Source organism: Dendrobates tinctorius, unplaced genomic scaffold (assembly GCF_039654945.1).
Source record: "Dendrobates tinctorius isolate UK_male_01 unplaced genomic scaffold, ASM3965494v1 ptg000054l, whole genome shotgun sequence".
Taxonomy (NCBI): Eukaryota; Metazoa; Chordata; class Amphibia; order Anura; family Dendrobatidae; genus Dendrobates; species Dendrobates tinctorius.
In genome coordinates, this window is record NW_027361722.1 from 14388700 (window position 1) to 14401765 (window position 13066).

The 13066-nt window shown below is 41.3% G+C and overlaps 1 protein-coding gene and 1 long non-coding RNA gene across 3 annotated transcripts in view; one reads left to right on the plus strand and one right to left on the minus strand.

Moving 5' to 3' along the window:
• The window catches only part of LOC141091503 (uncharacterized), a 155309-nt gene that overhangs the window by 93822 nt on the left and 48421 nt on the right, over window positions 1–13066 (plus strand). The gene's annotated exons all lie outside the window — the stretch shown is intronic.
• The window catches only part of STYXL2 (serine/threonine/tyrosine interacting like 2), an 80931-nt gene continuing 69404 nt past the window's right edge, over window positions 1540–13066 (minus strand). Inside the window, exons 5-6 of the mRNA XM_073577120.1 lie at window positions 12662–12879; window positions 1540–4499 (exon numbers count right to left, since the gene is read on the minus strand). Coding sequence (XP_073433221.1) covers window positions 1801–4499; window positions 12662–12879 — 2917 coding nt within the window. The 3' untranslated portion in view covers window positions 1540–1800. The remainder of the gene's footprint in view (window positions 4500–12661; window positions 12880–13066) is intronic.

A 13066-nucleotide genomic window follows, 5' to 3' on the forward strand; every position in this document is an offset into this window, starting at 1 on the left:
CCTCCTCCTATATAATGACTGATAACACCTCTATATACAGTATATAACAGGATCCCTCAGTCACAATAGGTGATGTCACAGCTCACCTCCTCCTCCTGTGCAATGACTGATAACACCTCTATATATAGTAGATAACACAGGATCCACCATTCACAATAGGTGATGTCACAGCTCAGATCCTCCTCCTGTGCAATGACTGATAACACCTCTATATATAGTAGATAACACAGGATCCACCATTCACAATAGGTGATGTCACAGCTCACCTCCTCCTCCTGTGCAATGACTGATAACACCTCTATATATAGTAGATAACACAGGATCCACCATTCACAATAGGTGATGTCACAGCTCACCTCCTCCTCCTGTGCAATGACTGATCATACCTCTATATACAGTAGATAACACAGGATCCACCATTCACAATAGGTGATGTCACAGCTCACCTCCTCCTCCTGTACAATGACTGATAACACCTCTATATACAGTAGATAACACAGGATCCCCCATTCACAATAGGTGATATCACCGCTCACCTCCTCCTCCTGTGCAATGACTGATCATACCTCTATATACAGTAGATAACACAGGATCCACCATTCACAGTAGGCGATGTCACAGCTCACCTCCTCCTCCTCTTGTACAATGACTGATAACACCTCTATATACAGTATATAACAGGATCCCCCATTCACAATAGGTGATATCACAGCTCACCTCCTCCTCCTGTACAATTACTGATCATACCTCTATATACAGTAGATAACACAGGATCCACCATTCACAATAGGTGATGTCACAGATCACCTCCTCCTCATGTATAATGACTTATAACACCTCTCTATACAGTAGATAACAGGATCCCCAATTCACAATAGGTGATATCACAGCTCACCTACTCCTGTACAATGACTGATAACACCTCTTTATACAGTAGATAACACAGGATCCACCATTCACAATAGGTGATGTCACAGATCACCTCCTCCTCCTGTATAATGACTGATAACACCTCTATATACAGTATATAACAGGATCCCCCATTCACAATAGGTAATGTCACAGGTCACCTCCTCCTCCTGTACAATGACTGATAACACCTCTTTATACAGTATATAACAGGATCCCCCATTCACAACAGGTAATGTCACAGCTCACCTCCTCCCTCTGCCTTCACAAAGACCTTTTGTTTGGATCAAATTGTGCCTAGAAAATGCTTTTACACATGAGTCAGTGCCAGTCTATAGCCTAGTTTGGGCCAAGAGGTCAGTGTAACTTCAACGTTTCTGATTTTTATCAATATAAATGGAGAATTTACTAATTAGAAATAATAATTTAGTGTAGTGTGTACTCATTAATTATTGTGCAGAGGTTCTGTGTGAAGTGTTCTTTCATTTTCCAATACATTTCATTGTTCACCTGAGAGCAGAACTAGCTCAGGTTTACATCCTGTGCCAAGAGTGTCCTCATTCAATACCAGCAAGCAGACATCTTGAGAATGGTTAGGAAATAAGAAAACCTGCATGCTGGAAACATCTGGACGCTTTACATCAGATACACTGTATATTTATTATGTTTTCTTTACATACTGGCAAAACACTTTGAGAGACTCAAATAATTGGTGCCAAGAACTTCGCCAGGATATATTTCTGCAAACTGCAATACACAAAGGCCAATGATGCAGTGAAACTATTAGCGGGGCAACAATGGCACAAAAAGTTGGACTAGGCAACCGAAAATGGAAAGCTCAGCTTCAGCCTTCACTGAAAATTCGTAGATGTCGGATTGGAATTTGAAGATTCAGTCCTCCTCTTTGCGCCTCCTGAGTCTTGCTTTCATCTCCTCCTGCCGGCTCCTCCATGCCGCGATGATATCATCATCATCCATTTCTTCTGTTTCTTCTTTGGTCTTTCTATTGCGAGCACTTCGGCTTCCGGATCTGTTACTTTCTGAGGGATCACTCTCCTCTTCTTCATCGTTCTTAAACGTCCCTGTAAATATTCTTTGGGAGCCTACATTGGTTGTGTCTGAGATATCGGTATCTTCATGATCTTCTAAGTAACTTCTTCTAGGTTGTCTGGTGCCCGGTAGATCTTCTAACCCACTTCTTTCTTGTAAGTGATCACTGGGATACAGTTCTGGACTCGGAGTTTCATAGACTTTAGCGTGCCTGATATGATCGTACTCTTCTTCAGAAGACATGGAAAATCTTGATGTGGTCCTGGTTGCGTCTCTGTAGCTCTGATAGGATGAAGAACCTTCTTTGTCCCATTCTGATGACTTCTTAGAGTATCCATTGACTTGGGAGTCCATGTCTCGCTCATGTTCTGATTTTCTTGACCTTTCAGAAGATCTTTCATTTTGAGACACCGAAGACCTCTCGGTGTTCACGTCACTGAGCCATTTGCTTACATTTGTTTGCAAATCTGAATTTGTGTAGTTGGTGCTTGAAAAATTACTGAGATTGCCTAGGTAGGATGTTTTTTCATGTTTTTTATACTCCTGACCAGAGGACAACTTAGAACTTTGTAATTGGGAGCTTAGAACACTTTTTTTCTCTTCATCTTCGTCTTCTTCTGTACCCTTTGCCTTTTTCTTTCTGTACATGTAGCTCCTCTTATTGTCAGTGACAACTTTTTCCTTTCGATACTGGGTCAGTTTTTCCGTCAACTCTTCCCTTATTTCATGCTCTTTTTGGTTGAGCTTTTTCAGATCCACATCATCCATATAAAGTCCAAAGAGTGGGACACTGGTTTGGTTAATTTTCCTCTTAGCGCTTGGTAAGTTTGCAGTTGAGCTTGTTGATGAATTATAAGACAATACTGAATCTGAGCTTTTTAAGTCTTGGTGCTGAAATCCAGAACCTGAGAGGCACGAACCTCCTGCTGCACCAAGTATAGAAGATCTTTCATCATCCACTCTTCTTCCAAAATCTCCAGAGGCCATGCTCATCGCTGAAGGAGCTCGGGACATCATCACAATTTCATTCTGCTTTTGGGCAATTGTTTCATTCACCACATTGGCGATCCAGTTCTGAATACTCGATAAGGAAATGGCATCTGCTCCAGGTGGTAAATTTGGTGGAAGTAACGTCGGAACTTGTGTTTGGCTAACAGAACTTCTAGCCTGGGACTGACGGGACCTGTTGCTCTGCATGCTCAACACTGAGGCTGTATCGTTACCACCGCTAGATGAAGGTGCAATCTGAAAAAGAGCAGATAACGGGATGCTACCACTTATTGAACTTTCATTATCCCAGCCACATATAGATTGACTTTCCTCCAAGGTCTGCTTCGAACGTTCTAAAACCTCAGCTCTCCTTTGCTTGCGTTTGATACTTGCAGTGTCTTCTCCTTTGGCCAGTTCCACAATTTCCTCCTTATTTTCGTTGCCTACTTTCTTCTGGTGCTTTAGCTTCCAGGCCTGGTAGGCTGATATGTTTACATCCGATTGACTCATCTGGTCCTCCTCTTTCTTTTCACCGTTGTCCTCCTTGTTTTGGCCATCTGATGCTTCAGAGTCTTTCTTGTGATACCCAAACTGAATTCTCTTAACTTTCCATCTTTCCAGAGGAGTCAGCTTATGCTTGTTGTTTTTGCAAAAGTTGAATAAAGAACTTGCTTCCGAGCAGAGACTCTCTTCATCGATATCCTTCTCCTTCTTCTTCTCCTTCTCGTCGCTCTTCGCGATGGCTTCCTTCTCGATCTCCATGAGCCGTTGGTTCCATATATCCCAGGTACTATCAGTTGATTCAGAGTCGGAGCGCCCTCTGGCTGATCGATTCATTCGACTTGCTGCAAATTGCTGCTTCAACATCCGAATTTCCTGGGAGGTGATGCTTTCCACATCACTAATTTCACTTGGTGTATAACATCTCTCACTCATCATAGAACTTCCATCTTCTCCAGGATCTAGGGAATGATATTTCGCATTTTCCTTTTGCCAGTCATAAATCATCTGTCTTAGCTGATCATCACTCACTTCTCCCTCTTCTGGAAGCTTTGCACTTTGCCCCACTTCTTTTTTTGGTACCTCTCTTGGTGGAAGTCCTTGTTTCTGTCTCCACTCCTCATAGATCTTCTCCTCCTCGTCTTCATCGATGAGCGTTGGCTGTTTGGACACTACACTTGACTTTCCCACCATGCTCATGGCACTTCCTATGATGCTAGTCGAACCCTCTTCCTCAAAAGTAATGGAGTGAACTTTGGCTCCCATGATGCTATCTCCATCTTCTTCTACGACTATAGAGTGCGCCTTGGCTTCTATGACCGATCTTTGACTATTGCTATCATCGTCATCAGAGTATTCGCGTTCCTCCAGCAATTTCTCATTAAGATCTCGAAGCTGCATTATGAAACCATCATTGGGGTAGATGGCTCGTTTCTTGCGTAGGGCCATAAGGGCTTCGAGGATGGTCTTGTGATGGAAAATCATCAAATAGGCTGCAACCAGGATGGCAGCCCTGCTCATGCCCATCTCACTGTTCACCAAAACTTTACCTAAGGAAGGAGAGCAGAAAAAAAAGTTATTGATTTGTAAAATGAGTACACGTTAGTTTGTCATCATCATATTGATTATAAGACCACCATTAGATGGAAGGGCACAGCTCTAGTATCTTCAGAGACATCAGGAGTGTCCAAGCCACAGTGCCAAGTATTATAAACGTCACATGTAGGCCAAAGGTACAAAATAACCCTGAAGGGGTGTCCTGGGGAATAAAAATTATTGCTTAACCTCTTCGCGACCGCCCGCAGTAGATAAACGTTGGCACTTGCTGGGCTTTGTGCAGCGCCGACGTTTATCTACTGTCGGCGGTTTTGTGCCCCCCGGGACCCCCTCATACCTTATAACGCGGGGATCCCGGTGCACAATGCATGCTGGGACCCCCGACGTCATCGAGACCTGATTGGTTCAGGTCCTGATGACGTCGCGTCACAGCAGCCAATGAGAGAGCTCGCTGGGAAAGCTGCTTGTTTCCCGGCGATCTCCCTCATTATAACGCGACTTCTCCTCTGAGCTCATGCTGACAGATGAGCAGAGGTGAAGCAGCGTTACAGTGTGACTAGATCGCTGCCTGGCACAGCTGATCGCTGCCTGGCACGGCTGTGTCAGGCAGCGATCTTGTCACACAGTAACGCTGCTTCTCCTCTGATCATCTGTCAGTGTGAGATCAGAGGAGAAGTGGCGTTACTATGTGCCGGGCAGCGATCTTGTCACATAGTAACGCTGCTTCTCCTCTGATCATCTGCCAGTGTGAGATCAGAGGAGAAGTGGCGTTACTATGAGTCAAAAATACAAAAAATAAAAAACACAAAAATAAAAAAAAGTAAAGAAAAAAAAGCAGGTAGGCAGGCTAGGGCTATGTCTAGGGTTAGGGCTAGGGTTAGGGCTAGGGTTAGGGCTAGGGTTAGGGTTAGGGCTAGGGTTAGGGCTAGGGTTAGGGCTAGGGTTAGGGTTAGGGTTAGGGCTAGGGTTAGGGTTAGGGCTAGGGTTAGGGTTAGGGCTAGGGTTAGGGTTAGGACTAGGGTTAGGGCTAGGGTTAGGGTTAAGGTTAGGGCTAGGGTTAGGGTTAGGGCTAGGGTTAGAGCTAGGGTTAGGGCTAGGGTTAGGGTTAGGGCTAGGGTTAGGGCTAGGGTTAGGGCTAGGGTTAGGGCTAGGGTTAGGGGTGTGTTGGGGTTAGGGTTGGAATTCGAATTGGGGGTTTCCACTGTTTAGGTACATCAGGGGCTCTGTAAATGCAATATGACGCCCGCAGACCATTCCATCAAAGTCTGCATTCCAGAACGTCACTACTTCCCTTCCGAGCCCCACCGTGTGCCCAAACAGTGGTCCCCCCCCACATGTGGGGTACCAGCGTACTCAGGACAAATTGGACAACAACTCTTAGGGTCCAATTTCTCCTGTTACCCTTGTGAAAATAAAAATTGGGAGCTAAAAGATCATTTTTGTGGAAAAAAAATGATTTTTTTATTTTCACGGCTCTACATTATAACTTTAGTGAAACACTTGGGGGTTCAAAGTGCTCACCACACATCTAGATAAGTTCCTTGGGGGGGTCTAGTTTCCAAAAAGGGGTCACTTGTGGAGGATTTCCACTGTTTAGGCACATCAGGGGCTCTGCAAACGCGACATGACACCCGCAGACCATTCCATCAAAGTCTGCATTCCAAAACGTCACTACTTCCCTTCCGATCCCCACCGTGTGCCCAAACAGTAGTTTTCTTCCACATATGGGGTACCAGTGTACTCAGGACAAATTGGACAACAACTTTTGGGGTCCAATTTCTCCTGTCACCCTTGTGAAAATAAAAAATTGGGGGCTAAAAGATCATGTTTGTGGAACAAAAATGATTTTTTATTTTCATGGCTCTACGTTATAAACTTCTGTGAAGCACTTGGGGGTTCAAAGTGCTCACGACACATCTAGATAAGTTCTTTAAGGGGTCTAGTTTCCAAAATGGGGTCACTTGTGGGAGTTTCCACTGTTTAGGCACATTAGGGGCTCTCCAAATGCGACATGGCGTCCTATCTCAATTCCAGCCAATTCTGCATTGAAAAAGTCAAACGGCACTCCTTCCTTTCCGAGCTCTGCCGTGTGCTCAAACAGTGGTTTAGCCACACATACGGGGTATCGGCGTATTTGGGAGAAATTGCACAAAAAATTTTGTGGTTCATTTTCTGTTTTTACACTTGTGAAAATAAAAAAAATGGTTCTGAAGTAAAATGTTTGTGAAAAAAAGTTAAATGTTTATTTTTTCCTTCCACATTCCATTCATTCATGTGAAGCACCTGAAGGGTTAATAAACTTCTTGAATGTGGTTTTGAGTACATTGAGAGGTGCAGTTTTTAGAATGGTGTCACTTTTGGGTATTTTCTGTCATATTGACCCCCGAAACTCACTTCAAATGTGAGGTGGTCCCTAAAAAAAATGGTGTTGTTGTAAAAATGAGAAATCGCTGGTCAACTTTTAACCCTTATAACTTCCAAAAAAAAAAAAATTATGTTTCCAAAATTGTGCAGATGTAAAGTAGACATGTGGGAAATGTTATTTATTAACTATTTTGTGCGATATCACTCTCTGATTTAAGGGCATAAAAATTAAAAGTTTGAAAATTGCAAAATTTTCAAAATTTTTGCCAAATTTCGATTTTTTTAACATGTAAGCGCAGTTCATATCTAAGAAATTTTACCACTACCCTGAAGTACAATATGTCATGAGAAAACAATGTCAGAATCAGCAGGATCCGTTGAAGCGTTCTAGAGTTATGGCCTCATAAAGTGACACTGGTCAGAATTGAAAAAATTGGCCTGGTCACGAAGGCAAAAACAGGCTCAGGCGCGAAAGGGTTAAAGGCTCCAAACTAGTTTAAACTAATAGAATCAATACTCAGAATAACCAGCAGGTCCTGTTCTGGTGTCTACATGGTCTTTCCTAGTTTGTGCTTCCAGGTGACATCCTCAACACACTAGAAAGGGCTGGCAATGCTGGCTCAGCAAGTCTCAACCAGTGGGGTCAAAGTTAGCACTGCAGGGCAAACGGCGGGTGATTAATGCGGGTAAGAAAAAAAATGAACTACATTTTATTCCCTATAACACCCCTTTAAGGATAGACTCTATGATGAACTCTCATCCTGACGGTATTGATACATCAGACTGATATATGAAGCTCCCACCACTTGGGTCCATCAGTAATCTATGGTTTGGTTGAATCCATCCAAATCCCTTGGGCAGCGTCATTGGGGGAAAGGAACAGTTAAAACGGCAATATTGGATATTTGGGGTCTTAAATAGTTTTACGCCCTAAGAAATATAGCAATACAGGCCCAGGGGTGTATATATATATATACTTTAGCAGTTGACTATGGGAACAGTCATTCACACCTAGTATGTAACAAATCTTTAACTGATGCAAAGATTAGGACTTAGTGACATATTTGCTGTAGGGTCTTCCATTATGTATAACGCCCTGTGTTCGGCTGCCGCCTCATAGCACAAGGACGATGCTGTTTGTGACGGCTGCAGTGGACATGGGTCAGGTCTCTGGCAAGAAATGATTTATATTCTGGAGGAATTTAGAAGGTGAAAACACAAGGATGATGCTAAAAAAAAGAAATCACAAGATCCAATGTGTGAATGTCATTTACTGCACTGCTGAAAAGCTGTTCATGGTAAAGTCTGCCGGGGCTTTACTGAGATGTCATAGTATTAGAGAATTATAGCAAATCTTCCAGAGAAACTACTGGAAAAATATATTTACTGAGAAATGACTGTGTAATTGAGTGTTTTACACCATTTTAGTCACATGAAATAAGAGCAGATACTCTATCATCTATCTGTATAGTATATCTATCTATCTAACAATCATCTATCTATTATCTATCTATCTATCTATCATCTATCTGTATAGTATATCTATCATCTATTATCTCTCTATTATCTATGTATCATCTATTATCTATCATCTATCTGTATAGTATATCTATTATCTATCTATTATCTATCTATCTATATAGTATATCTATCATCTATCTATTATCTATCTATTATCTATGTATCATCTATTATCTATCTATCACCTATCTGTATAGTATATCTATTATCTATCTATTATCTATCATCTATCTATCTATCTGTATAGTATATCATCTATTATCTCTCTATTATCTATGTATCATCTATTATGTATCTATTATGTATCTATTATCTATCTATTAATCTATTATCTATTATCTATCTATTAATCTATCACCTATCTATTATCTATCTATCTATCATCTACGTATCATTTATTATCTATCTATCATCTATCTATTATCTCTCTATTATCTATGTATCATCTATTATCTATCTATTATCTATCTATCTATTATCTATCTGTATAGTATATCTATCATCTATCTATTATCTCTATTATCGATGTATCATCTATTATCTATCTATTATCTATCTATTTATCTATTATCTATCATCTATCTGTATAGTATATCTATATATCTATTATCTATCTCTTATCTATCATCTATTATCTATTTATTATCTATCTATCATCTATGTATCTATCTTATATCTATGTAAAAAAAGACAAAAACATTTATCATCTATTATCTATGTATCATCTATTATCTATCATCTATCATCTATCTGTATAGTATATCTATCATCTATTATCTCTCTATTATCTATCTATTATCTATCTATTATCTACGTATCATCTATTATCTATCTATCATCTAACATCTATTATCTATGTATCATCTATCTATCTATTATCTATTTATAATCTATGTATTATCTATCTATCTATTATCTATTTATAATCTATGTATTATCTATTATCTATCATCTATTATCTATGTATTATCTATCTATTATCTATCATCTATTATCTATTTATTATCTATCTATCATCTATGTATCTATCTTATATCTATATCAAAAAAAGACAAAACATCTATTCATCTATCTTTCAATTATATAGCTGATATTTATTTATTTGATTCTAATCTACTTTAGTTATCTACAGTGTCTTGAACAAGTACCCATACCCCGTAAACGTTTCCATGTTACAGCCACAAACTTAAATGTATTTACTGGGATTTTATGTGACTCCAACACAAAGTAGCGAGTATTTGTGAGGATAGGGTTTTCTAATTGTTTTAAAAATATAAATCTGAATATTGTGAGGTGCATTTGTATTCAGCCCCCCTGAGTCGATACCTTGTAGGACCACCTTTCACGAGAATTACTGCTGCAGTCTTGTGGGGTCTGTCTCTCCCAGCTTTGCATGTCTAAAGGTGACATTTTGTCCCTTCTTTGCACACTCGCTCCCGCTCAGTGAGATTGGATGGAGACGTCTGTGATCAGCAATTTGCAAGTCCTGTCACAGATTCTCTGGGATTTGGGTCTGGACTGTGACTGGGCCGGTCACACACAGGAATATGCTCTGATCTAAAGCCTCCATTGTAGCTCTGGCAGGATGTTTAGGGTCGTTGTCCTGCTGGAAGGTGAACCTACACCCCTGTCTCAAGACTTGTGCAGCCTCTAACAGGTTTTCCTCCAGAATTGTCCTGGATTTAGCTCTATTCATCTTCCTATCAAATCTGACCAGCTTCCCTGCCCCTGCTGAAGAAAAGCCTCACCACAGCAGGATGCTGGCAGCACCATATATGACGGTGGGGATGGTGTTTTCAGGGTGATGTGCAGTGTTAGTTTTCTGCCATATATAGCATTTTGCATTTTGTCTAAAAATGTCTCCTTTGGTCTCATCTGAGCAGAGCACTCTCTTCCACATGCTCGCTGTGTTCCCTACATGGCTTTTTGCAAACTGCAAAAGGTACTTTTTATGGTTTGCTTTCAAAAATGTCTTTCCTCTTGCCACTCTTCCATGAAGACCAGATTTTTTGAGTATATGACTAATAGTTGTCCTGTGGATAGATTCACCCACCAGAGCTGTGGATCTCTGGAGCTCCTCCATAGTGACCACGGGCCTCTTGGCTGATTCTCTAATTACCGTAGTCCTCTCCTTGCTTGGGATGTCAGTTTATGTAGATGACCATGACGTAGAAAAACTTGGCACTCACCTTAAATGTTCAAAAGAAATTTAATGTCCTGACCTTCTTCAGTGTACCGACTTCTTATGTATGGCACTTGTATGGAGAAAGGCTTTAAGGTAAATGATTATGGCACCTAAAGGCACCAAAGAAATGATGAGGACAGCCAGGGGTGTTTTGACCATGGTCCTATGTAGACCCGGTATCCACCGGTAGTCATTGGACATTGGTGTCCAGTGGGGAAGTGTGTCCCAGTGGCTCTGGTGTTTATTTCTGTCCGGCTGCGTGATGTATCAGCCTGTAAGTGTTTAAGTCTATGTCATATAGTAGGGCTGTTATGGTATACAATGAGGACCCGGACAGAAATAAACACCAGAGCCACTGGGACACACTTCCCCACTAGACACCAATGTCCAATGACTACCGGTGGATACCGGGTCTACATTGTATACCATAACAGCCCTATCATATGCCATAGACCTAGGACCATGGTCAAAACACCCCTGGCTGTCCTCATCATTTCTTTCGTGCCATTAGGTGCCTTAATCAATTACCTTGAAGATAAACTCTCCTGGCTGTCCTTACCAATTCTTTTGTGCCACTAGATGCCACAACCATCTTAACCTTAAAGCCTTTCTCCATACAAGTGCCATACATAAGAAGTCGGTACACTGAAGAAGGTCAAGACATGACCAAAACGTTTGTGCGATTGATGTACTGATCATGGAAAACATTACAGTTCTTTTGAACATTTACGTTGAGTGCCAAGTTTTTCTACGTCACTTTTCTGGTTGAGGACCATATTTGTGCACCCTCACGGTAGTGCCACGTTGTATTCTAACATGTGTAGATGACAATGTCTTGGTACGTTTGCAGTTGTGAGATGTTCAGTGCTTGGGCTGATTTTTTTTTTTATAACTTAATCCTCCTTTACTCTTCTTCATACCTTTATCCCTGACCTGTCTGGTGGGCTCCTTGGTTTTCATGATGCTGATTGATCCCTGTTTGCACAAAAACCCCTGAGGCCTACACAAAACAGCTGTAGTTATACTGAAAAGAAATCACACCCAGGTGGACTTATTGTACTAATTATGTGATTTCTGGAGGCAATTGGTCACTCAGGACTTTATTCAGGAGTATCAGACTACAGGGGGCTGAATATTAATGTATCTCACAATTTTAAGATTTATATTTTTAAAATGATTAGAAAACCCTGTATTATTTCCTATATTTCGTGTCGGCAGATAGAGCATTTTCCACTACAGGTCTCGTTTGCTGGCATTTTGCACTGGTAGTAGGGTGTTATGTGTGTACATATGAGTTGAGAAGTATAATGCAGCCATTAATCCAAACTATTTGTGGAAAACCAAAATCTGCCATCTGACGGGCGATTGTGTTGTTATTCTCTCCTTATATTTTTATGCTTTGTTATTCTTACTCCGAAAATAACGCTGCAGCCCCGGTGATTCATCATGGAGTCAGGTCTGTCGTGGCGGTGGATTATTTTTATCCCCTATCCGGCCAGTGGGGCCCTATAACTAGGAAGGGGCTGATGTCCACTGAAGAGAAGTGAATGGCAGAATTGTATCACTGCTGCCGAAATGGCAACTTACTGTTCAAGAATATGAAAAATATTAATATCATCTGTGTATCTACAGCATATACAGTAAGGGATGTATGACTCTGTCCTGTTCGATATATATTGTTCTTGTTTTGAGTCATTTTGTGTTTTATACTCCAATCACACTCAAAGCTGCGTTCAGGGAGAAGTACATGTACACCAATAAAAAGATGGTCTCATCTTTTGACATTTATGGAATATTTAACTTATCCTAAATGTGCTGTAAATGGAGGTCCCACATATTTACTTATCATGGACTAGATGTGAAATCATGTTTTATACTCTAGTCACATCCAAAGCTGTAATCAAAATCCAAATTGTGAGCAGGAAGCTGGAGGGAACGAAATGTAGGTGCGAGGCACAGGAGAGGCGATGGGCTGTGCTGTGTACAGCAGCATGCGGCGTGTCACATGCAATCAGCAAATTCTGTTTCAAGAATACTCCGGCGTGACTGACACATTATACTGATAAGAAAGTAACCGATTATTACCCCTGTAGGTGAGCAACGCTTCATCAAGGAACTCAGCCGCAGGTCGGAAGAACTTGGAGATGTCACATTCCGGAAAGTCGTCGACCTCCACACCCATGTATTGAATTTCCATCCCGGTGTAAAAATTGGGCCCTGTAAAGACGGTGGTGTTGTGTCCGGCATTCAGGATGTGCGTGATGCCCATACGCTTCAGACGCCCCTTGTTGACCGCCACGCTCCTGAAATAAATCAGTAAATCCTGCGTTTGTGGGAGCCATCGCATAAAAACACAGATATATTGATAGCTCCGATCTAGAAGCTTCTGCCCCCAGTGTGAGCTCTGATCATAGCACCACTGTCAGTAACGTGTAGTACTATGGCATATCATCTAACATCACCCGTAGCCGGACCTGTCACCTCTTCGTG